This window comes from Actinia tenebrosa, unplaced genomic scaffold (genome assembly GCF_029948245.1).
Source record: "Actinia tenebrosa isolate PJP-AT-01 unplaced genomic scaffold, QUT_ActTen_1.0 PGA_scaffold9__36_contigs__length_13948895, whole genome shotgun sequence".
Lineage (NCBI taxonomy): Eukaryota > Metazoa > Cnidaria > Anthozoa > Actiniaria > Actiniidae > Actinia > Actinia tenebrosa.
The window spans coordinates 524,789-549,526 of NW_028292586.1; the positions used below are offsets into that span (position 1 = coordinate 524,789).

Below are 24,738 nucleotides of genomic sequence, written 5' to 3' on the forward strand. Positions count from 1 at the left end.
GAAATAAAAAAGAAATAGAAATAAAACGTGTTCTCGTTTATGTTATTTGGACATTCTATATATATTCACTGGAAGAGCGGCTTCCAACGCATATATTATATAGCCTGAATAATCAATAAATTATTTATATAATATTTTATTACCACCACCTCTTTGTGAGAGTACATTAGTTTAAGTCTAATAACCTAAGATGCCTGTTGCTACCTTGGAAAATAGGACTACATACTACTCTTATTCTGATTGGCTAATTGCCTGTGCTCCATACCACGCGCGGTTACCACGGTATGACTTGACGCTCGCATCCGTGATGCGTTGGGATCTTTTTTTTCCTGTTAAGTAGTTTGAGCTGTCTATGTATATTACTATTCTTTATACTAAGAGATTGCTCCGGCAGTAATGCTTTGAGAGTCGACTAACTATTGAAAGATAAATGGCCTCGCATCTTACTCACTTCTAACGTGGATAGATGGATTCGTATCTTATGATTATATCTATGTGAAAGGTTTTTTTAATCAAAAGATTTAATAATAGTAATAATAATAATAATCAACTTTGTTTATAGAGGATAACACTTGACAGTAATTTGACTGATAAACTTGTGGTCCTCTGTTAACGTCTCTAGTTAATTAGGGACTGGACCGCCACAGACTCGTACCCAGTCGCTTCTCTTGTCTTATTGATCTCACGCTGTGGTTGATGGGAAGGATTTAGTAAGTTCCCGGTGCATCAGGGGAAGGACGGAAGAGAAAAGCGAAGTCACTTTTTCTCTCTCCTTCCCAAAAGCCACCGCGCGCAAAAAAGCCTGAAACAACTGGGACCGCCATTAACGTGATCATCCGAGCCACGTGAAGGTCTAACCATTTGCAGATGTAATTACAAAGGCAGCACCTTCTCCTCAGTTATTTTAAGACCCTGAGTGTTGGTCCGGCCGAGATTTGATTTATATCACAGGATTTTTAGGCATGGAGTGGTTGATTTCACCTAATTCTTCTTCCTTGGGTGGGATTCTCTTTCTGCGCAGCGCTCTGATCAAGCAACTTGCAAGAAAGTCCAAGAACTCGAGCCCCGTGAGGATACTAGTGCCGAGAAATAGACCAAGGGTTCCACCAACTGCACCTATGAAAGGAAACCATAGCAACACAATTAGGCTATACTCTAACCCTCCCGCCCTTTCCTGGGTAGGAGAGATAAAAGGATAGTACGATAATGAAGAAACGGAAATCAGTGATTACTTTTGTCGCAATCAATCAAACTGACAGGAATAACCTTCTTTCTTTCTTTTTCAATTTATAATAGTAATGATGAGAATGATGATGATGATGAAAATGGTTGTGGTGATGATGATGATGAAAGATAGTGAAGGATCATGAATGATGATGATTTTGATATGATGATGAATGATAATTATTTTGCATGATGGCGATGATAATGATTAATAATGACAAAAGATGATGATGGTAATGATGATGATGACGAAGATGATGAAGGATCAAATAATAACGACTATGATAACTTTAATTTAATAATAAAATAAAAATAAACCAATAACCATCATATCGAATTTAAGCCGTTATTTTCCATGACCAAGGGATGAGGGCAAAACAATTGTCATCTCACGGTACCCGATTTAGGGGGGAGGGGTGGTGTTACCCGGTACCCACCACCTCTGGAAGTGAAATCTTAGATTTTGTCTCCAAATATCTCCAAAACTAAAAGCCAAATCACATAAATGAATGGACTGTCTGTCTGCATGTGCTAAAAAACATATTTGTGTATAGAAATTGCCACTACAGACCCCCAGTATCGAGCATTTATCTCGGAGGGGGGAGAGGGTATGTACCGGTACCCACCACCTTAATTCATAAAATCGGGTCCCTATTTTCGACCACTGTTTTGACCTAGTCCCCAACTTATTAATTATAAGAGAGTACTGTGTTACCTATCAACGCCCAGTCGTCAAACACAGGTTTCTGTTCAATGACGTCATAACCAAGCGACTCAAAGAAAACGTCCAATGACACAACGTTGTTCCTGAATTAAAAATGCTCATTATTTCCAAGCTCAACCATTGGGTGGCTACGAGTTTTAAAAACAAGGGACAAAGAGTTATGTAAGATCTAAAAAAAGAGCTATATACTGGCGGGCTTTCTAGGTAATATTGAGCCACCCCCCTCCCTCCTCAAATCATCCTGGATCACTTTGAGTTTGCCTTTGATTAGTGTAGCGAGAGCACAAGAGTTGGAGGGACGAGCACACACGTTTTGGCGCGAAGATTCCCGCCAAATCCATAGGTAACCCAACAAAATAGGGAAATATTTTTATGATCGTGGATCCAGCACGAGAACTTCACGACCACAGAAGTAAGAGACAGCACAATAGCCGTTCACAAAACTTATCGTTTTCTCTATAGCTAGTGCATTTTCACCTTTACCTTATTACCTTATAAATTCTTGTTTGTCCTTTTCAGTCCTGTTCAGAAATGTTTTAAAAGACTCAGACGTTAGGTTGGTAATCAGCCGTGATGAAGAAAAGGCGCGAGAGAATGCGTTGTCTACAGGAGCAGCGTAGGATAGCTTGGCCTCGTACTTCGTGTATTCACATGGTTCTGGACAGGTATTGGAACATTTCACCACGTTGTCTGGAAAATCGTCTCAAAAGAAAATATCTATACATGTGAATGGCAACTCACTTTAATATCGTGCGTCGTTTCTCTTGACACCTAAATGGGTTTCTGATAGTAGCCAATTAAAACAGAGAAATAGCACGATCGAGCCAATCACGTCACAATGCTCGAATATAAAAGGTTGTGAAGTAAAGTAATAGGCAATGCTTAACGTGCGTATATCCATTCTCGTTCCCAGAGCCAGCGCTATTGCCAGCCAGCAGAGGGCAACGAGCTGACAATAGCGCAGGCTCTGGGAATGAGAATGGCGTATATCCAGTTCTGGATGCACGTGGAAGGTACTTAGTTGGTCGACGCTTTGGGACAGAAAATGACAGAAAATAAGATAAGACTCATATTTTACTTATATTTTACAACCATCACTCCCCGTACGGAGCTCTTCCGTGAGGTCCCCCCCCCCCCCCCCCACACACACACACGTGCGGCACATTACCACTACATTCGATATTTACTATAATGCTAAACCAAGAGAAAATGAACTAAAAGAAGGAATCCCCGTGCCCCATCATGTGCACACTTTGATGCTATTTTTAGAATCACTGATGCTATTTTTAACTCGTTACCATGCCTGCCCGATAATCATGCTTCCCTTTAATGCCTCGTTTTAGGACACGAAAAGCGCCATATTTCGCTACGTCCACGACAAAAGCACAGGCTTTTGTTTACTGCAAGACTGGAAGCCGCCTACCCTCAAGAAATCAACCAATCAGGTTCTTCGCTCAAAATATCTCCAAGCTAAAAATAGCATCAAACTGTGCACATGATGGTTACAAGGCTATATAGGTAGGATTCCTTCTCTTAGTTCATATTCTCTTGTCTAAACCTTTTAATAATCAACACAGATTCCAGGTGTTATAACGCTCTGTCTTACTTGGTATTGTAGGATATAAGCAATCAAAAGCATCTTTCACTGAACAAAGCTCGACTCCATCTGGAAGTAAAAAGAATGTAAAGATTTTAAACAACGGCCAAAGTCAATATTGGACTACTCACTTAACACTAAGAAAGTCAAAAACAAAACTCTGCAAGCTTTCCTGAGTTTTTTTAATTCGCAGGTTCAAAACACCAGCAAATAAGTCGAGTTCGGGCTAGCTGTGAATGAACTATTGCGTCCGCGACATTGCCGCCATCTTGACTATAACAAAGCATTCCTCATTAACTTCTCTTATTCTTGTGTCTTCTAATGCCCAACCGTTAAGCAGAAAATCAATTGGGCTGAATGAAAATAATACGTCCAAGGTAAAGAGGTACACTTACGAATGATGTTATCTAAAGCCTGACAGCCACATTTCCCGATAATATATTCGTGCATACATTGTTTGAAGCAGGCGTTGATCGAGTACGAGAAGCTAAAATACTTGTTGAACGGTTGATCGGGTGAGGCGCAATTGGTCTTGTATGGCGTGGGAAGATTCTTGAACTGAAAAACAAGGGCTACTTGTAAGGGATAAATCAGAAGGTTTTTGATAAAAACGGTTGGTAATGATGATGATGATGGTCACGATGATAGTGATGATGAAGATGATAATAATGATGAGATTAAGATGATAGTGGTGATGATAGTGGTGATGATATTGATGATGATGATGGTGCAGGTATGATGAAAATAATGATAACAATAATAATGATGATGATAATAACGATCGTGATGATGATGAATTACATTTAAAAAAATTATCCAACATGGCGGCTATGATGTCAAACATGCAGATATACAGTGGAGAAAGTAAACATCTCCCATTTACTGACGTCCTCTTAATAATGGTGTCTACTTAATAGATTTATCACTGTATTACCGATTGCCAATCAAAAACGTGATACCTAGTCTGCAGAGAAGGCGTTCTTGTGGTTGGTTTGAGGAAGAATCTGGGTTTTGGGGTTCCTGTTTCAACTACATGTCCGCGAGAAAAATGGGACCAAATTTCCAAAGTTCCCCCAAAACCCCGGTTTTTACTCAAACCCACAAGAACGCCTGCTTTGCATGCTATGTGATACCTAATCTCAGTAGCTGCCGACACGAGTGAAAAGCGTCTGCGCATGCTCTGAATCCGTATGCAAATTAGTCAAAACATAAGTAAATTCGACTTTCAAACATGCCTGATAAATTGGACTTCACAAAATGCAAAATAATGCAGTATCTTGGTCTGACAAAAGTATACTCTCGAACTTTTTTGTATACTTGGAGAAAACAAACATTTATTTTCTCACTCAAACTCTTCAAAATTCTTAGAAACGTTGCTGAAGCGCACGCATGCGCAAACGTTTTTCTCTTGTGTCTGCATGGCCGCCATGTTGGATGACGTCAGAAACCAACCCACTGCATAAGCTATGACGGCATAGCATTATTCTACTCACACAACGATTAAAACCCTGCATAATTTGGTCAACATTTACTAACGGTGCAGAACTGTTTTTTAAAGTTGCAATCAACCGCATCAAACGTGCCAAAAAGCAATAGATTGTTTATGCTTTTAAATAAATTACATCTAACGAACGTCAACAGTCTTCACCAGCAATGATAGACTCTAGTTTTTCTTTTGTAAACTGATAATCAATGATTTTGTAAGCGGTAAGGGTGGTAAAGTGTTGGCGTTTTGGATGATTTGCGCAGTTAAGTGTTTTACGTAAAAAAGCGCACGCAAGAACGCGAACGCCACAGCTCAAACATTTGGCAAGCTTTGTCGTGCTTTTGACCGCTTTTTACTTCGAACAAATTCACATTGCAAGTCTGGAATATAATAATTGGTTCTTTTGTGTATTTTTAAAAGATGTGTAATAGTTTGGAAATAAGCGAACCAATTTTAAATGTGTTCTCGATTTATTTATTTATGCGATACAGTAAGTAAAATTTTCGACGCTTTTACTTTTGGAAAGAAAAAAATTACGGTTTAAGACTTACTCTCTTTTCCCGAAGGGCAGCAAATGTGTGTGTCCCAGGCTGTAGAGCAAATCCTTCAGCCCCTTCAATCATTGGGTATTCATTCTGATCGTGTACGAGCACCTTAAACCCTGACTCCAGCACGTAATCATTGCTAACATGGTCCTCCTCTTCCAAGTTGAGTTTCAGTCGAAGTCCATTCGTAGGCCCAGAAACAACACTTTTTAACTTCGGCTGTCCCTTTTTGCCAGAATTAAACGTATAACACTGTCCCATTTTTAAGTTCACGAAAGATGTAAAGTTCAAAGGACTACAAGTCTTTCCTCGCCAAGTACAAGGGCTAAGCCAGTCTAGGGAAAGGATCCCTTCGATACCGTGAGAAAGTCCTTTCAAAAATTCCTTAAAATTCGGCCCTCGCTCTTCGAAAAGAGGGTTCGAGAAAACTTTTATTCGAAACTTTTGCAAATATTCTGCTTTGAATTCTCTGTGAGAAAATATAGACAACATCGCTTGGATTTCTTCTCGGAGCTGTTCTTTAGTTTGGTTTTGTGATCCAGGCAATTGCCACTCCTTTGCTGCTGTAGAATACTGCTTTTTACTTATCATATTCATGTTACATAACGTAACTGCAGGAAAATCCATCACCGAAGCTCTTTGTCTTGTAAGTGTCGTAGAAAATGGTCGTCCATAAAAAGCATGTAGTGTGTCATAAACCTGCTTGCCACACACGCCAATAGCTGCTCCTAAAGCCAAGAACCAAAAACACTTTCTAAAGACACTTTTCTCGTTGAAATATCTCACTCCGTGAAGACTTGTGTTACCGAAGAACTCGCGGACTTGGGAAACCTCTTCGGGGTTCTGTTGTTTACAAACTGGCTTTATTTCATTGTCCATTTTTACGATAAATCTAGACTGAAAGGTTGTGTTATTCACAGTACTTAAACTCACTGACTCATTCAATCGACTTCAAAGGCTATATTGAAGCGGAACTCACTTAGCGTGAACAAGTTTAGAGATAACTGTTCTTCCGAACTTGGATGCTAATGCAGAACAAATTAAACCATGGTTAATATTAATTATGATTAAACTGACGAATCGTAGATAAACTACTTTAATTTTATGAAATGTGTTTTTGAGACCCCAACTGAGGCAGGTTTTTTTAATCTGCTTATACACTCGATGTAGCATACACTTAACATATACTTTAATTTTATTTGCTTAGGACCAAGTTTGTTTTGTCATGACCAAGCTACTTATTTATAATTTAGCTTGAAATTTTTACTAGGGATTTACTAATAACCTTGTAATATATAAACGTGATAAATAACTCATTTTTGTAAAAGTAATTAATTGTAATAAGTGTGCAAAAATAAAATAGAATTGAATTTTAGAGCGTGCGTATATCATATAATTTGGGGGGGTAGGGTGGGGGGCAGAGAAAATATCTAGCAGCTCAAAGCAGAAATTCGTAAGGTTTTAGCATCTTTATTTACAGCCAAGTATCACTTTCCTTCAGTCTATTTTTTTATTTAATATTCCCCGCAATCAATCAATCAATCAATCAATCAATCAATCAATCATTTATTTAAACACGTATCGTCCAAGAGCTTATAAATCTCGTTCAAAATACGAACGTATATTAAAAACTATATTACACTATATATTAAGTATATAAATTATGGAGCTAATATCTAAACAAGGATTCTATACTATTGAAGAAATAATTACTATAGTAATTATTTCTTCAATAGTATAGAATCCTTGTTTAGATATTAGCTCCATAATTTATATACTTAATATATAGTGTAATATAGTTTTTAATATACGTTCGTATTTTGAACGAGATTTATAAGCTCTTGGACGATACGTGTTTAAATAAATGATTGATTGATTGATTGATTGATTGATTGATTGCGGGGAATATTAAATAAAAAAATAGACTGAAGGAAAGTGATACTTGGCTGTAAATAAAGATGCTAAAACCTTACGAATTTCTGCTTTGAGCTGCTAGATATATATATATATATATATATATATATAAGTAATTAAAGAGAAAAGAGAAAAGGACCCCCCTCCACCGGACCTTATTGCGCGAGCACCATGAGTAAAGAAGCCTAAAGAAGGGATAGAAAGGAAAGAGACTCTTCTCGCAACGAAAAGAGGATTCAGTGTATTGTAAATTTTAATTTCCCATTAAATTGGTCGAGAACTGTTCTTTACTATTGAACGCGCAATCGCGAGCGAAGCAAACTCTTTTGTTTTTTTCCCGGACGGAACTCGTATTCACGAAAAAGAAGTAGAAGATTTACTCAGATTAAGTGATTAACTGAGCTCGAGATCACAGGAAGAGTGCGAATATTCGCGTCTCGGTAAATTTTCACCAATAGAGAGTTTTAGATTTACGTTCACGGCAAACGTGAAACGTCAGTTGACCATTCAAAAATTATTCCAAATAGCTTAAAAAGAATCGCAAAAAAGTCCAAATAGTAGAAAAACAAAAGAATATTTGTCTTTGGTGAGAAGGTTTGTAAAAGGTAAAGTAAAATACAGGAAAACGATGAAAACGTGGTCACGTTTGCCGTTTGCGGGGAGAAAAAAAAGTCAATCTAAAACTCTCTAATAATCACTTCGCCTTCGGCGATGAATTAGCATATTGAAAGTATAAACTTTGATATCTTCAAGATGCGTCACTCAAATCATATGAAGGTTTTACCATTCAACTATTAACTTCATGAAAAATTAACACTGAAAATATTGAGCTAGGCGTCGTAGGCAGTTTAATTTAATCGTCATCCGTCAGACGACTTAAAAGCTTAATGTCGGGTACCATGGGCGGAGTGTTCTTAAAAGTGGGGCCTATAACCCAGGAAAGAGTGTAATTGTATTTAATTCTCGCGGTGAAAATCTTCATAAACGTTTCTTTGTTAGTTAACGCGCTAAAGTGCAGACTAAGTTTACAAACACTGCAGTCGAGGGCGGAAAAAGATTAAAACGAGTAAGAGAAAGATTACGGAGCATTAGGCATGATTTTAGTTGCCATTATTATACTACGAAGCTCAATAATATGAATAGGAATAGGAATATCCAGCAAACAGAAAAACACTTAATTAAGGAAGTGAAGATTTTTACTCAGTTCGAAAAACAAAAAATATATAAGAAACGAGGAAATCCCATCAGCGATTTAAACAGCGTTAGTCCCTTACATATAGCATTCTGGCAATAGCCGAGGTAAAAAGATCGTTGGGGCGTTGGTCCTTATTCGAGTCTCAGTCGATTTCCAATGATCATGATGGATTTGGGCACCAACAACTCCTTCCACAATTCAACAATTCAAAGAAAATATATTTTCTTACCTTTTGATGGTCGTGTGAAGATGGCCATGTTTATAGCGATGGGTGTTCTTTGTGTCTATGGGACCGCAGTTAATTCACTGGTCTTCTACCTCCAGAAGAAGAAGAGAGATCAGAGACGCAGATTTAACCCAGCGGAAAAGCCTTTCGATCGCAATATATTAAGAGTTTTTACTCAAAGTTTGTCGGTTTGTCACATTCTGTTCTGCAGCATAGCGTTCCTTGCACAAGTAATATTCAACTTTATCGACGTTAAGAGCAGCAACTGGCTGTGTAAACTGTCATGGTTCCTTCGCCTCGCTTTTCCAATTATAACTATAAACCATCTTTTGGTACTAGCCATTGAGATCTACTTGTCTATAGTCCATCCTTTCGTCGTGCTTTCTGCTCCTGCCGCCAAGAGAATAGCCGTTGCCACCTGGGTTGCTGGAGGTCTTGTCGTACTTATGCCAAGCGCTACGTTTACCTGGAAGCCCCAAACCACTGGACCTCACAGCTACACTCTGATGTGCCTCTTCGACAACACGGTCTTCTCATATAAGTTATTTGTCCTTCTTGTCATTGTAATTAATATAACATTGCCAGCCCTCGTTTTGATTTTTTTATCATATCGCATTATCACATTTTTGCGAAGAAGAAACTCGGCGGAAAAAAATCCCCTTTCACGGAGGAAAGTGCTGGCATCTAACAGTGCGAGAGGGATTGTAACTGTACTCATTATCTTTTTCTGGCCCTACGGTCTTTTTTCGGTTGCATCGATCTTGAAAATTGTACTCAAAAGCCAGGAAACGTTCGCTAGGGAGTACCTATTTCTGCTTGTAAATAGTATATTGGCGTATTCAAATGCGGCTGTTTGTCCCACCGTCCTGTTAATGCGAGAGTCTGACCTTCAAGAATTTTTCAAAAATAATGTAAAGTTCAAGTTATTTTCTCGAAAGAGCGAAGTCGGAGTGCAACCCAAATCTAGTGCGACTTTTCAAACCAATGGTACAAGCAGTAAGGAATATACTTCTAACCGTTTCAGAACAGAACAGAACAGAACAGAACAGAACAGAACAGAACAGAACAGAACAGAACAGAACAGAACAGAACAGAACAGAACAGAACAGAACAGAACAGAACGAATCCGGCGGAACGAATCGGAACGAAACATGTTACAAAAGTAATCAATCTTCCTGAATGTTTGCCAACCAACTAAGAAGAAAGTTTCATTTTTTTCGTAGTCTACATTATGCTTAGAAAAGGTTGAAATTATCGCCTTTTTATGCCGGATTGTTTTACGAAGAAAATTAGCTAGTCGAGACTGATTAAATAGAGAAGTGACCATTATTAAACCTTTTCTAAAGTGTTTTGCATAACGGAATTAAAACAGCCCAATATATGTTTTATTTAGAGAACCTCCATAGCACTCAGTTGATGTAATATATTCAGAAAATCTATTGTATTTGCATTTTTATTACATAAACCGCGTAGGGTCTCCCATGTTTTATTTTGGTCTACAAGCTGTAAAATTATTAATAATTTACTCGTCAAAACCAACCAAGAATAATATTCTCACAGAAGCTACAAAAAGACGAGGAAATACTTAGAATTTTTGGTTAAGCAAGTCTCAAGAAGAAAAGACAACCCAATATGGCAAGCTCTGAACTCACAGATCAAGAAAAAACACAGAGAAACGAAGCGAATGATAATACGGAGCCGAATGAAGGTGCAGAGAACATTATAAACCTTGTAGCTGCAAGAAAACTATGCGACTTGAAGCCTAAATTTATGTACAATTGTCTGTTGGTTGGAGTTTTAATTTCGTACGGCCTTGCTGGTGGATTCGTTTTCAAGACTTTTGAAGCAGCTCCGATTGATTTTGAAGAGAAAACTGAAGCTATTAAAGCTACTCCAAGCGCTGAAGACTTACTAAATGAATTGCTGAAGACCCAAAACAAAAACACGGAACCGTTTGACGAGGAATGGCGACGCTTCGCCATAGCAAAGATTGACGAGTTTGTCGACGTGAAAACAAAAGCTGGACAGGTCGAACTGAATCCAGTGGAATGGAGTTTTGCAGATTCATGGCTTTTTGCCTGTACCATTTTTACGACAATTGGTAAGAAAACCTTTGCAAATACTGTTATTTAATTTGAAAAACTATTCGTTTTTCACATATACAATACTCTACATAATTTGAGAATACGAATTTATTTTTGATAAAAAATCTCGGTGTAGAAATCACCGGATGTAGTTATTTCTTAAATTTCTGGAAAATTAATGAGAATGCCTTGAAACCTTTTAAATTTCGCCAAATTATTTTGATAAAACTGTAAATACAGAAATAGAGTTGTGTGAGCCAATTTTGAGGAAATTTAGAATTAAATTTAATACTGAGTTTACGCGCCTAAATTATATTCGAAAAAGGTTTTCATGGGAGAGGGGGAGGGGAGGGTGTCAAAACGTTTGGCCATACTGTTTTAAGAAACTCAAATTAAAAAAAAATAAAAAAATGAGGGGATAGGAAAGTTGTAGAAGGCATTCATTTTTTTATTTTATACAAACACGAGAACTGTGTACTGACCTTATTTGTTCTTGTAGGATATGGCAACATCGCCCCGTTGTCCATAAAAGGAAGGTTCTTTTGTATGCTGTTTGCTACTATTGGGATCCCTTTGTTTTCGGTAGTCGCGGGTAGTCTGGCTTCATTTATCATGGAGTAAGTTCAGACCTATTAAAGTTAAAAACAATGACAGACCATAAAATCAAAACTCGCAATTTTTGCACCTCCCTCTAAGTTACGGGACCCGACCCAAATATGAATCCAAAATCACATACGATTTAAAAATTTCTTGAATGTTGTATTTTGCAGTTTAACACGCACACTTCACGCAGAATACCACAGACGAAAAAGGCGCGCACAATCTGCGCAACAGAAGAAAGACGACACCTCGTCACCTGACGTTGAAGGCGAGGTTCCTGAGCTGGAGATAACTCTGAAACATGTTGCCATGGTTTGTTTTGGGTACCTTTGTCTTGGCTCCATGTTTTTCTCGCTGGGAGAAGGTTGGAGTTTGTTCGAGTCGTTTTATTACTGCTTCATTACGCTGAGCACTGTTGGTAAGTTGTCAAGTACTCTAGATTGCAGAATGGTCCCTTGATTTACTTACTTCGGGGGAGGCATTAATAATGAGGCTCGGTGGGGGGGGGGGGGGGGGGGGGGGGGGGAGCGCACACACTAAGAATTTGAGTTGAAAGGTGATCAATAAAAATACCCAACACTTTTACAAGAAACATAAATTTATCAACAATAGATTTCGGATAGCCATTTAGTAGGGAAAAAATAGAGGTTCAAAAAAGATTTACCAAGCGAATCCTAGCACCCCTTCCCTCCCCGATAAAAAATAAACGCTCCCCTACTTTTGTGGTACTGACTGCTGGAGAAGTCATCTCGTGCACTTTAACTGGTTATTCACCAGGTGTCGTAATTTGTTGTAGTATGACTAGCAAATATTATTTCTAAATCAAATAGTTCCTTGTTGGTTGTTGTTACATTCATGATAGTTTGTTTTATCAACCATTAATTTAATCAATATGATCCGAGCTTTCGGCCTACTCGGCATTCTCAGGGAAATGAAAAACGTTACAATTGACAAAGAAATTATTATCAAATTATTATTATTCATTAATTTTTTTATTCATTTTTAATTTATCAATTTATTTGTTTTATTTTTTCCTAAGCATGCGCGAATTTGTTTAATTTAATGCGCACGCACATATGCCATGGTTTGATCGCGTTTCTCTTTGTCAGTTGTAATGTTTTTTATTTCCCTGAGGATGGCCGAGTAGGCCGAAAGCTCGGATCATATTTATTAATTAATGGTTGATAAAACAAACTATTATGAATATTATTTCTATTTCCATCCACAGGGCTTGGAGACTACGTACCAGGTCATGTCCACCACACTTCCTTATTTGGCGTGTACATTTTGGTTGGCCTTGTCCTTCTCATCATGCTATTTGGTGCACTTGAAGAAGTTATCACCAAGCACTGCCAGAAAATCAAAGACAAGTTGAAAGTTGTTGACTGATGTGGTGTGCCTCTAGCTCAACATTTGGTCCTTTTTGTTCTTGCCATGCATGCATGCATGCAACAGTTCATAAAGAACAAGGATCAGTGGAATTCAAAAACTGATATGGGTTGCCTCAAGGATCACCCTTAGGTCCCAAAACAGTTTTTTTGTAATTTAATATCTTATGACTTACAAGTTTTAAATGTTTTCACAAAGTAATTAATAGTGCTGTTTTCTTGCTTACCTGTTTTATTTCGTCACCAAAGATGAATAGTTCATAAATAGAATAGATGAGCCACTTATCAACGCTTAGCTTAGATTGTAATCGTGATGGCTAGAAAGAAAAAAAATTATTACATTCCAAGTATTTTTATTAAAATTGTTAATTCATCTTTTACCCGTGATGTAATGTAACTTTAATAAATTTTATCTTAGTTTAAAAATAGACTAATTAAATAAAAATTTAGATCAAAAATTTTTATTTTAATTAATTAATTACAAAACAATGAAAGATAAACTCATACCTGTCAAAAGCCGAAGTGAAATCATAGCAAAGTTTTACATCTTAATCTAGGAACATCTGACATTTGTAAAACAGTAAAACTTCTCGATTTTTCAATTTATCTTTTTCCTTTAGCTTTCTTTTTTTTTTTACACAGCAAAAGTCATTATTTTTTTTATTTAAATTTTTTTATTTGTTCTTTATCTTTTTTTTACACAGTGAAAGGTCATGATTTTTTAAAAACACAGAATCTTTATTTCTAAGCAAATCTTATTTGTACAACATTATATTATTTTTTCTGTTATTTCTTTTTAAACTTTGCTTTGCTCTTTGACCCAGAGTCCTGGCCAAGTCCTGCAAGCGCACGAGGGTCTTTTGGGTGTATTCCAAGCCTCTTGGCTTCTAGCGACTTCAATGAAGATACTTTTCGCTCTTCTTTTCTCTTGGCTCTTAGCTCTCTCATTCTCTTTCTATATTCTTCAATTATTTTTGGCATGTTTTTCATATTTTCTTCAATTTTTGCCAACCTACAGATTATTATACGAAAAAGAAGTTAGTCAGAGTATTCAAATAAAGGCAATATGCATGGATAAAGTCTGTGCCAAAAAAAAAACAATGCCATGTTTAACAGTACACAAGACAAATTACAAACTTTCAAGATATGCTTTTCTTGTCACACACAAGTATGAGGCACTTTGCTAAATTAAATTAATTATTTTCTCCTGTCACTAATTACTGAGCATTGAAACTGTGCATGACAAGTGAAGCCATATCTTGGAAGTGGGCTATACCTGTAGGTATGCCCTGTAGGTATGCCCTGATCAGGACTAAAGCTGAAGCTAGTTAATCATATGAATGCACAATCCCACAGTTTCTAATTTGTACCTTTATGTACTGAAATAATATGTTTGATTGATGGTAGACTATTACTGATTACAGTCAACTCTTGCCTTACGGACACCCTAATATTACGGACACCTTGCTATTACAGACAGGAGAAAAATCCCCGACAAAAATATAGAGAAAGAAATGACCGTAATAAATTTCCGCTATTGCGAAAGAAGAAAGTGTATGCATGTCTAGGTGAGCTTTAAGGATGAACCACACCCACTTACTTCTCCTCTTTTTCCCTTTCATATTTGTGTCCCTTTGGAGTCTTGTCCATTTCTCTGTCCACTAGTGGTCTTTCTGGCCAAAAATATCCCTGAGCTACATACTTTTTTCTAAGTTCAGCAACTCGTCTTGCACTGAGTTTGGGCTTATGCCAGTTATTGCCCACTAATTTTGGTCTTGATTTTTCAAGAATTTCGACAATTTCTGGATGAGCTAAAAATAGCAAAAGCACAAAAATTAGGCAATGTGGTATGCATATTGTAGGTAAATGTCAGCTAGCTTTCTTGGCCTTAAATTTGGAGAACAACAATTATACCATAGATCCAATGGATCTCTCTAGTTTTGGCATGATATTTTCCCATTTCAGACCATGTGTCATTCCTATGAGAATAAGATTTTTTGTTTCATTGTATCCACACTCATGTGTCTTCTCATGTGCAACCGTTAAACAAAGAAATGATACTCAAGGAAAAAACATGTGATTCTAAAATGGAAAACAGTGATGCATGATATTTCCTACAGCTTCAAATTAATTTGATTCGTACTTGTGTTTTTGTAATCTGTAGGATCTTGTGACAGGGGGAGGGTGTCTGATTTCAAAGGCTTGATATTTTCTTGTGAAGGAAGGGATTCTCCGTTTGAAGTTGTGAGATATCTAAAATAAAAAGTGTTAAGGAATAAGTTACATCCTCAAGGGTTAAAATATCTAATATGAAATAAATAATATTGGTTAATAAACTGACCCATATACTATGGAGAAAGGAAAATTGGAGAAAACTCCCAATTTTCTTAAGGGCAAGATCCAACAAACTTTGCTCACATGTGGTTCTGAGTCCAGGAGTTGAACCACAGACACCAGAGGAGAGAGATGAAGGCACCACCCTTGATTCCAATTTTTGCAGCATTCTTATGTTATTGCAATTTTGAGATTGTTAAAGTTAAGTTGAAGTTAATTTTTGTGGAGGGAGGAAAACCAGAGAATCCAGAGCAAAAACCATCCAACCACAGGAGAGAATCAAAAAGCAACTCTACCTCAATTACGACACCGAAATAGAAGGACTCAAACATGGGTCACATAGGTGAAAGGTGTATAAGCATCATATGCGCCAGACAGATGCTTCACACAATACGGGTATATATTGGAGGCTAGTTGGGATGAAATATATCCCATATTGCCTGTTGGCCATAGTCACAAAGCGATGAAGGTCAATATGGGATACACTGGTATTTTCTTCCAGCGCCATCAATATAAACCTGTATTTGATGACTCAAAATTGCAAGTTTTTTATTTTGATTCTCCTATTGCGAAGTATTCTAAGCTGACCATAGATTTATAATGGCAGCTTTTTCCCAATCAACCTAATAAGAAAACCAGGATATTTTGTGAATAGCATTCCAGAAAATTGTCTTTTAAAATGAAATATTTCAAAACAAAATACAATAGTACAGTCACGTGCTGAAGCACAGGAGGTCAAGACAATCAAAGAGAATTTAAAAGTAAAATAGTTTCATTCCAAGACACCTTTCAGACACCTCTTTAATGTGATCAATTAACCTTGCATATTAAATTTGAAGAAGATCAATTACTCTTTGAGTTGACATTTTCAAGCTAGAATGAGCATGTGGTGTCTCGTGCTCTTACGATGACTCATAACTATCTCAATTCTCGGAATTCCAGCCCTAAAATTTTCCAGCGCCAAGCTAAGGAACCTACCTGAACAGATTTCGTTGTCCTAAAAGACTTCTACCGTTAAAAAGTCGTAAAGAATTAAGCAAAAGTTTGCTTCGCGCGAGACAACTCCAGCAAACTTCGGCCGCCATTTTGAAATGTTGTGCCAACTGCGCATGCGCACAAGGGGAAATGTTAAATTCGATTGACCTTATAAGGAGAGGATATCCTTATTTGGGAGAAGGCCTGCTCGTTAAAACATAGGTGACGGGTTTGGGCAGCAAGACATGATGGCTGCTGAAGGAGATCTTAACATTGACAGCATTATATCTCGCTTACTAGAAGGTTAGCACCCTAATATTTTATTGATTACTATTATTTGATCCCTCTACTAAGCCCTGAACTCATTTTTACAGCCCGGGGACGGCCAGGGAAGAGTGTGCAGCTCGCAGAATCCGAGGTGCGAGGACTTTGTTTGAAGTCTCGAGAAATCTTTCTCAACCAACCTATCTTGTTGGAGTTGGAAGCTCCGCTAAAAATATGCGGTGAGTAGATGGTTAATGAGGCCGTTGTTTATGCGTCGAGGTTTTCCAGCGTATTTTTGTACAAATGCATAGCTGTTATTGTGAGAATAGTTCAATCTCAAGCACAGTTCTGTCAAGGATCAGTGTTTTGTAGCAGCTAGTATAGCAGCCGGTGTTGACTTGAATTTTGCGTCAGGAATGTTGATCTCGAGCATCTGTTTTAACCCTTAGAAAATTCCCAACACGATAGCCAAACTTCTCACTTCCCTCGTCTTTAATTTATTGGAATCTATTGTCCATTTGATACCTCTTTATTTGTGTTTAGTGGTCGTTAAGAACAATATAAATTTTAAAAACGCTTTCTACAAAGCTGGTGTGAAAGCAAAATGGCAGGAAAAAGCAAGCATGATGTTTATTCTTCTCGACGCCCTCAAATGTTCCCTTTATATTCCACAAAAATTACACAAAACAAAATCAAATCCTACAAATTTAAGATCTTTTTTAACCCAACATAAAAGATTTGGTAATTTTTGCAAGCCATTTTGTTGCTTTCCTTAGAGGGTTTTTCTGATCAGCCATTTATTGCCGACCGTCGACAGCTCTTCCTTCATGTGGGAAAAACTCTTCCTATAACAAAACCCTGTTTACTTTAGTCAATTTAACATCTTGTAATCTTCAAATCCTTTTTTCTTTGGAGAAAAAAACCTAGTACTCAAATTTTACGTTGTTATTAATATGTTAAATAGGTGTGACATAAACTCTCCTTGGGCATAATAAAAAATATTTTCAAAAGCTATTGTACTTCGTACTAATCTCAGAGGGAGATTTCGCGTTTTTATTCCTTCATACATCAACTCCTGAAAGACAGATATCTTTAATTTTTTTAGCTTGAATAATTCCTAAAAATTAAAGAAATTTCGCAGACGTGTTGGCGTGTTTTTTTTTTCGGGATAAAAAGTTATTACAAATGTAACATAATATGATCGTTTACCAAAATTTATAAACTGGGTTTATATTATGTTTTTTAAGTTGTTGTTGTTGATGTTGTTGTGGTTGCTAATGTCCTTGCGCTGGTTTTGGAGTTTTTAAATATTTGCGCAAATTTAGCGTCATGCTTTCAAATGAACTTGTGTTTACATATAAATTTCAATAATGGCACGGATTTTGTAAAGATTTCACGAATTATTTCACACAGCACGCTTTTATTGTTATAGTCATCATAATTTCCCAAAGCTTATTCAAATAGTAAGTCATGATCTTTGCAAATAAATCCCACATGAAGTGTGTTCTAGACAAAACCAAGATGTCAACACAGCATTCATATTTATAGCAAGGTTTTTCCAAACCTAACTTCTCTATATAATACACTTTGTTATATTGGTTGTATAATAAATTGTTTTCTTGCTGAAACCATGATTATAAAACATTTTCATAGATACTAGAATTCAATGCTAGGAGGTGAGGTTATTAGATACCTCTATCTTATTTCTCTTCCTCGACATTAGTATTATTGACATTTCTGTAATTATAATGGACATTTAATTGAAAGATTTTAACATTCTAAAAGGTTTCATTTTTGTGATCAAGAACGAGGAGTACAAAGCACACTAGGAGATGGGGATTAATAATATTGAGCTGTTTCCCACAAACAACAGTATAAAACCATCAAAGTTTTAAATATAACAAGCTCTATCAAATTTATGCATTTTATCCTTATCTTAAATTCAATAAGCTATGAAATAATTATTGATTGTCAGACCAGTTCAATGTTTGTTTTTGAGTCACGTCCACAGAAATTTTTTTTTTTTTTCATTTAACTGAATAAGATTTTATGCAACTGAGAAGATATAGTATGATCATCTTTCAACTATATTATATTTTTATATAATGGAATACAGAATTTTTTTAGTTATAGTTATCTATATTTTTCTTAATGTACCTTTTGAATGCATTGATTCTAAGACAGACATTTACGATTTTCAGCAATTGGTGTCTGTTCCATGCTTTATATCAAAAACATGTTTTAGCTTGCAACAGTAACTAAGAAGGTAGAACAATGAATGCGGGATCAGTGTATTATTATTATTATTATTATTATTTTTACTACCATCTATATACACACAATTGAAAAATTGTTGTCGGGTTCAGAAACATAGGATGGCACATGGGAAGTATGTTAATGATTAGATGCATGCTGTGACCAGCGACCCGTGGCATCATCAACTATTTTTAATACTCATTTGGCATTCTAAAACCCTGTTTACACCAGCGATTTTTGCGGTGATTTTTGCTGCAATTTTTGTGGCAATTTTCAGAAATATAAAATCTTTTGTCTCATCCTTCAAAAGAGACATTTGTCTAGGAAAATCTTGGTATCCTGAAAAAAACTTTACAAGTAAATTCTTTACCATTATTTATTATGGACAAAATTGCAAAAAAACCGCAGCAAAAATCACTGCAAAAATCACTAGTGTAAACGGGGCTTAAACCAACTGCATGGATGGCGCTAATGAATAAATTATAATATAATTATATTATTTAACGTGTGCCATTTCGGTCTCAGCTTTTATATTCTATGTTTCTGAACCTGACAACAATTCTTCAATTGAGTGTATATATACTATAATATTATTATACCCTCATTTCAGGTGATATCCACGGACAGTACACAGACTTACTCAGACTCTTTGAGTATGGAGGATTCCCTCCTGAAGCAAATTATCTCTTCCTTGGAGATTATGTTGACCGTGGCAAACAGTCCCTAGAAAGTATCTGTTTACTGCTGGCATATAAGATTAAGTACCCAGAAAACTTCTTTTTATTAAGAGGAAACCACGAGTGTGCAAGTATCAACAGAATATATGGCTTTTATGATGAATGTAAGTCGCATATTGTAAATATGAGTTGTGGTGCATTCTGATCTAGCTTGGGTACAAGCAATACCATAAGACATAATACATACGTGTACTGAAGATTTTACTGAAGGCCATTGGTAAATGGTCGAAATGTCTAGTTATCATTAATTAAAATCAGAGACAAAACAAATATCATTGATATTTTGAATCCTGAATGCAAATTTAAGATATTTATGTACTGTGAATGCTTCACCCGAATTCACCCAAATTTCCCAGACTGACTTTTTGGAAAACACCTACAGCCAACTTAATAAAAATGGAGAGAGGATAGAAAGGAGAAAATAGGAAAATGCAACTTGCACAGATAACACATACTGTATTACCACAGCCTTTAAGTGGACAACATCCTTTGTACCAATGACAGTGCAAAAGAACATTAATTACCCAACCAAAATGCCCAATCACAGTGAAAACCTTGGTCAAGGCATGGCACAGCATATGTCTCTAACCATGAGTTTTTCCATTCGTACAAAATCCACCAAGGGTTTGACTTGTTATCACATTGACTTGATTTTACTCTTGAAATAGAAGAAGAATCCTAATGTTTTTTTTCCCATATGCCAGGCAAACGGCGGTACAACATCAAACTTTGGAAAACATTCACAGATTGCTTTAACTGTTTACCGATAGCAGCTATCGTCGATGAGAAGATCTTCTGTTGCCATGGAGGTGAGTTCAAGAGCAAAACATTTGATGCTCACGATTTTAAGCTTTTCAAAATGTGATCAACTAAATCTAAATTCCAATTGGATCTGAAGTACTACCCTCGTAAAACAAGGACTATTTACAATCTTATTCTATTTTATTTCAAATCATAGTACATCACTAACCTTGATATTCTTTGTATCATTGTTAGGCTTATCACCTGATCTACAATCAATGGAACAGATCAGAAGGATTATGAGACCAACAGATGTTCCTGATACAGGTACTACTTGGGGCACTCTTCCTGATCTCCACCCCTACAAAATGCCTTGCGTCTTTTCCCTTCACCATTTATTTTGAAAAATAATTCTCTACTGAAACCATTAGTAATTTTGATGGCAGGAAGACAAAATGCCATAAACTGTGTTTGGAGTTGTGTGGGTTCCAGAAATGTGGGGCTATAAATAGATAGTTTGTTGAATTTGGTGCTTAGTTGAAGTGGAATAGCCAGGATGGAATAGCCTCAACAAATTGTCAATGGACTCTCCCTCCCTCCCTCCCTCCCCTCCCTCCCCTCCTTCCCATCCCTCCTCCCCTCCACTACAAAGGCATGCACTAAACAATTAAATTGTCAGTGATGGGCAAAATAAGCATTGTACTATTCTTGTTTACATTGCTTTTTTTATATGGTAGGTTTATTATGTGACCTGCTATGGTCAGATCCTGACAAAGACACCAGTGGATGGGGAGAGAATGACCGAGGTGTCTCATTTACGTTTGGAGCAGATGTCGTCAGCAAATTCCTTAACAGACATGATCTGGATCTTATATGTAGGGCACATCAGGTTAGTTTGAACACACTCAATCGAGCTATGTGTTCAATGAATAAAAAATAAATCATGTTTATTTAAGTGTCTAGTCGTTCTAGCGCTTTCACACTAATTGGGGACACTTTTCACTCACACACACTACCACTACATTTAATATTCTATGCACACAACACTCAACTCACATGTTAATTTGTATGGAGGGAGGAAACTGGAGAACCCGGAGAAAACCCTCGTAGCATAGGAGATAACAACACATCAAACAAACTCAATTCACATGTGGCGACCGCAGGGCTCGAACCAGCGACTCGACCCGTTGGACTCACAGCAGTGAAAGACGACGCGAATGCCACCCATGCTACCCAATGAAAGTAGAAAGAGAGCTATAAGAGCAAGAAAAGAAAAAACAACATTGATTCTAAATTTCATTGACAGTAAATCTTCACTCATATATTTGCTTGCCTCTACAAGGTGTATTGTGGTCTAGCTTGGGTAAGACCATCAACAAAAAGATGTTTGTACCCAAACTAGACCACAATGCACCATACCAAAAAAGTCATATCCCTTGCATTACTAGTGGAATGAAAGAAATCTAAGGGAAGGGCAGCCTATGGTTACCTAACTTTGCCTTCATATATCTTTGTCAAAGGCTAACAATTGTGATATTTCATTAACATTCAGATATTTGTGTTTATTTGTTAGGTCGTAGAAGATGGTTATGAGTTCTTTGCTAAACGCCAGCTAGTGACCTTATTTTCTGCGCCCAACTACTGTGGAGAGTTTGACAATGCAGGAGGAATGATGAGTGTTGACGACACTTTGATGTGCTCATTTCAGGTATGTAACTACTAGAAAATGATATAGAATTGATGTGGGTTAGTCCAGAAAATATTTCTAATTCAATTTCTGCAAAGACAGTTAGGTCCTTGCCAAAATGCAGTTAGTAGTATCAATCGATAAACATAATATTGTGATGATTTATACAGATTTTGAAGCCCTCGGAAAAGAAAGCCAAATACCAGTACGGAGGCCTGAACTCTGGTAGACCTGTGACTCCACCCAGAGGGCCAGCAAACAAGAAGGGAACGAAGAACAAGTAAGAGTAAGATAGGAAGGTCTGTTAATCATCTTCACTTGCCATTATGGTCTTGCAACCCTTATCGGTAATCATGTACTAATGACTGTATGGCACATGTTGGTCGACAGTCACAGTACATGATTACCAGCCTTATCATTACTTTAGATCTAGGATGGATAAGTTGAGATCAAGTATCTTAACTCTGTATATTAATGTCTGATGGTTTAGAAAACTCTGCGAAGTTTTGGTTCTATAATATGCTTTGCGCACAAATTGTTCCTTCTGTTTAAGTGAAAGATTGTGGTTTCTGGATCTAACACATACATATACACTGAATTAGACAACGATAACTTTCTTATGGTTTTCCTCAATCAGGGAAGGCGTATGTCAATCCTCTTACCTAGTCTTGTTAAACTTGATAAAGTCTTTGATTGGCCAAATCAGCCAAAACATGTAGATGATTTAGAAACTCAAAGATGACGAGAGAGGCTAGAGCATTTTTGCTTATGTGACAAGGAAGCCATATTGGTGTACCAAACAATAGAAGATTCTGCACAGTTTTTGCATAAAAATAGAGTCCAAAAATACAGTTCCCCAAGGATAGAAAATGTATTGTTTTGGTACTCCAACATGGCCACTGTGACGTCATGTGAAAAGGCTCTATAGGAGATCAGCCATACTGAAATGGCTTTCTCTATAACCCACTGCTATTAAAACTGTCTAAACTGTTAGATATGGATTTGGTCAATGGTAGATCTTGTTTCTCAATTCTTGCAAACAATATAAACTTGGGAGCATTTTCTGTGAGTATGATTACATTTAAGCCATGAACAGAATTTTGGTTATTTCTAAAGATTGAATGAAAAGAAAAGAAAATTATTATTTTTGAGTTTATCTTATTATTAGCCATTATTATTAGCCTGCTTGTTTTATGGATTAAATGAAATCTAGTGAAAACTTAACAAAATTGCTCAAGGATTTGCTCCATCACAGTTGAGATACAAAATCTCCCAAGGTTTATAGGTGCTGTGAAGGTGTGTCCAGGATTTTCCATAAAGAGAGAGGGGGGGTCACTCCTTACTGATCTTTAACATAGCCTATCCCTTCCTCTGAATACATTAACTGCATACATGAATTGCCAGTGGGAAGAGGGATCTTTAGCACCCCCTGGACACACCCTTTAAGTACAATACAGACCAAAGAGGAAAGTTAAGAATGAACACCATACCGTTATAAATGCATCAACCAGTATTCATCAAGAAATGTATATATTCCATAGTCATTCATTCCAGCACTAAACAGAAGGGACAGGTTTTGCTATCTATAGGTTAGTAATGTGTACAATAGTCATATTATAAGTCTGAGGTGTAGTGGTGTTAGTCAGTGTATGGTATTGCCTTAGATGAAATTATGGTGACCCCAGTACTAGGCATAATAGACCATCACCTTGAGCGTAATGTTTTCCCATTTCAGATCACATGTCCAGTTCTCTACTCTAATTCTAGTCCACTATGGATTACTCTCCTGGGCTACTGAATTTATGGGCCTATTATTGAAAAAAGATAGTGTCCTTCCCTTAAGTATCATTTCTTTGTTTAATGGTCATGCAGGAGAAGACACATGAATGTGGATACAACTCGAACAAAGAAACATATTCTCAAGAGAATGACACTTGGTCTGAAAAATGTCTCGAAATGGGAAACAATACACCCAAGCTGAAAAGGTCTATTTACTGTCCTTCGGTCACCTTAATTTCATAAAAACAGGGCCCATAATAATAATAGCAACTATATAGTAGCTAAGTCTTGACGTACGAGTGAAAACTTAGGGTATTCAGAACTCGTGACCCAACACGATATAACTTTTTACAACTAGTTTCAAAATCAACTGAATGACAGTGCGTGAAGTATGTTGCTCCTTTCAACACAGTACAATAGCACATCAGAGTATTCCTAAACTTCAGTGACCAAAAATTAGTTTCAAGTCAGTGACTCCTAAATTAAAAAAATACATTATTGCAGAAAAACCTCAAGTACCTTGGTTTGAAAGAATATTTTATGGTTATTGATGCTAGTACGATGGCACCTTGGAGTATTCCATAACTCCAGTGACCAAAAATTATAGTTTCAAGTAAATTAGTAAATTAAAAAAGAAATACATTGCAGAAAAACTCAAGGACTTTGGTTTGAAACTATTTTTGGTTATTGATTTTCATTGGTGTCAGTTTAATTTTGGAGTTTAAAAATCACACAATTATTTCTTGCCCATCTCCAGAATGAAGAGAATAAGTGGTAGTGTAAATTAATGAAGCATTAAATAGCTTGGTTTCAATAGCTTAGTCATAAATATGAATATAGTGTACAATTTATTTTTTGCGTATTTGATGTGCATAAAAATGAAGGTTTGGTGAAACAATTCCTTGTAGTTTTGAGTTTTGTTGTTTGAAAATATGTTCATTTCTGCTGGTGTGGAGTTTGTGCAACTGAATTTTGTATTTAG

General features: G+C 36.7%; 4 protein-coding genes across 5 annotated transcripts; 2 read left to right on the top strand and 2 right to left on the bottom strand.

The window, feature by feature from the left end:
• Positions 1 to 120: 120 nt before the first annotated feature.
• On the bottom strand, positions 121 to 11,532 carry LOC116287578 (acid-sensing ion channel 1A). Of its 2 annotated transcripts, XM_089025108.1 has the most exons (7): positions 11,478 to 11,532; positions 5,583 to 6,304; positions 3,941 to 4,103; positions 3,555 to 3,614; positions 2,440 to 2,650; positions 1,940 to 2,031; positions 121 to 1,116 (listed from the first exon to the last, which is right to left on the bottom strand). In XM_089025108.1, the coding sequence occupies exons 2-7, from the start codon at positions 6,201 to 6,203 to the stop codon at positions 941 to 943; spliced, it is 1,323 nt and encodes a 440-aa protein (XP_088881234.1). In that variant the 5' UTR covers positions 6,204 to 6,304; positions 11,478 to 11,532; the 3' UTR covers positions 121 to 940. The 2 variants fall into 2 exon arrangements, with proteins under 2 accessions (XP_088881234.1, XP_031550127.1); XM_031694267.1 differs by lacking the exon at positions 11,478 to 11,532 and having other exon boundaries at positions 5,583 to 6,820.
• On the top strand, positions 10,385 to 13,409 carry LOC116287581 (potassium channel, subfamily K, member 16). Its single transcript, XM_031694271.2, has 4 exons — positions 10,385 to 11,012; positions 11,495 to 11,612; positions 11,766 to 12,013; positions 12,824 to 13,409. The coding sequence occupies exons 1-4, from the start codon at positions 10,544 to 10,546 to the stop codon at positions 12,982 to 12,984; spliced, it is 996 nt and encodes a 331-aa protein (XP_031550131.1). The 5' UTR covers positions 10,385 to 10,543; the 3' UTR covers positions 12,985 to 13,409.
• Positions 13,410 to 13,637: 228 nt separating this feature from the next.
• Positions 13,638 to 16,419, bottom strand: LOC116287583 (uncharacterized). The gene is made up of 4 exons (XM_031694273.2): positions 16,296 to 16,419; positions 15,127 to 15,236; positions 14,584 to 14,794; positions 13,638 to 13,995 (listed from the first exon to the last, which is right to left on the bottom strand). The coding sequence occupies exons 1-4, from the start codon at positions 16,400 to 16,402 to the stop codon at positions 13,770 to 13,772; spliced, it is 654 nt and encodes a 217-aa protein (XP_031550133.2). The 5' UTR covers positions 16,403 to 16,419; the 3' UTR covers positions 13,638 to 13,769.
• Positions 16,420 to 16,435: 16 nt separating this feature from the next.
• On the top strand, positions 16,436 to 24,654 carry LOC116287582 (serine/threonine-protein phosphatase PP1-beta catalytic subunit). Its single transcript, XM_031694272.2, has 8 exons — positions 16,436 to 16,595; positions 16,667 to 16,795; positions 19,423 to 19,653; positions 20,254 to 20,358; positions 20,546 to 20,617; positions 21,028 to 21,179; positions 21,864 to 21,998; positions 22,148 to 24,654. Exons 1-8 carry the CDS (start codon positions 16,538 to 16,540, stop codon positions 22,259 to 22,261), a joined length of 996 nt encoding a protein of 331 aa, XP_031550132.2. The 5' UTR covers positions 16,436 to 16,537; the 3' UTR covers positions 22,262 to 24,654.
• Positions 24,655 to 24,738: the final 84 nt, after the last annotated feature.

Bases quoted from the DNA above. Each gene is read 5' to 3' on its own strand.
- LOC116287578 (XM_031694267.1), bottom strand. From the start codon at position 6,455: ATGGACAATGAAATAAAGCCAGTTTGTAAACAACAGAACCCCGAAGAG. The intron at 4,104-5,582 runs GTAAGTCTTAAA...CTTGTTTTTCAG, and splicing joins CTGCCCTTCGGGAAAAGAGA to TTCAAGAATCTTCCCACGCC. The intron at 2,651-3,554 runs GTAAGACAGAGC...TTTTCTTTTGAG, and splicing joins CTTATATCCTACAATACCAA to ACGATTTTCCAGACAACGTG.
- LOC116287581 (XM_031694271.2), top strand. From the start codon at position 10,544: ATGGCAAGCTCTGAACTCACAGATCAAGAAAAAACACAGAGAAACGAA. The intron at 11,613-11,765 runs GTAAGTTCAGAC...TGTATTTTGCAG, and splicing joins CTGGCTTCATTTATCATGGA to TTTAACACGCACACTTCACG. The intron at 12,014-12,823 runs GTAAGTTGTCAA...TTCCATCCACAG, and splicing joins CATTACGCTGAGCACTGTTG to GGCTTGGAGACTACGTACCA.
- LOC116287583 (XM_031694273.2), bottom strand. From the start codon at position 16,402: ATGGCGGCCGAAGTTTGCTGGAGTTGTCTCGCGCGAAGCAAACTTTTG. The intron at 14,795-15,126 runs GTACGAATCAAA...TGCTATTTTTAG, and splicing joins TACAGATTACAAAAACACAA to CTCATCCAGAAATTGTCGAA. The intron at 13,996-14,583 runs GTAAGTGGGTGT...AATAATCTGTAG, and splicing joins GAAAGGGAAAAAGAGGAGAA to GTTGGCAAAAATTGAAGAAA.
- LOC116287582 (XM_031694272.2), top strand. From the start codon at position 16,538: ATGATGGCTGCTGAAGGAGATCTTAACATTGACAGCATTATATCTCGC. The intron at 20,359-20,545 runs GTGAGTTCAAGA...TATCATTGTTAG, and splicing joins GATCTTCTGTTGCCATGGAG to GCTTATCACCTGATCTACAA. The intron at 20,618-21,027 runs GTACTACTTGGG...TTTATATGGTAG, and splicing joins AACAGATGTTCCTGATACAG to GTTTATTATGTGACCTGCTA.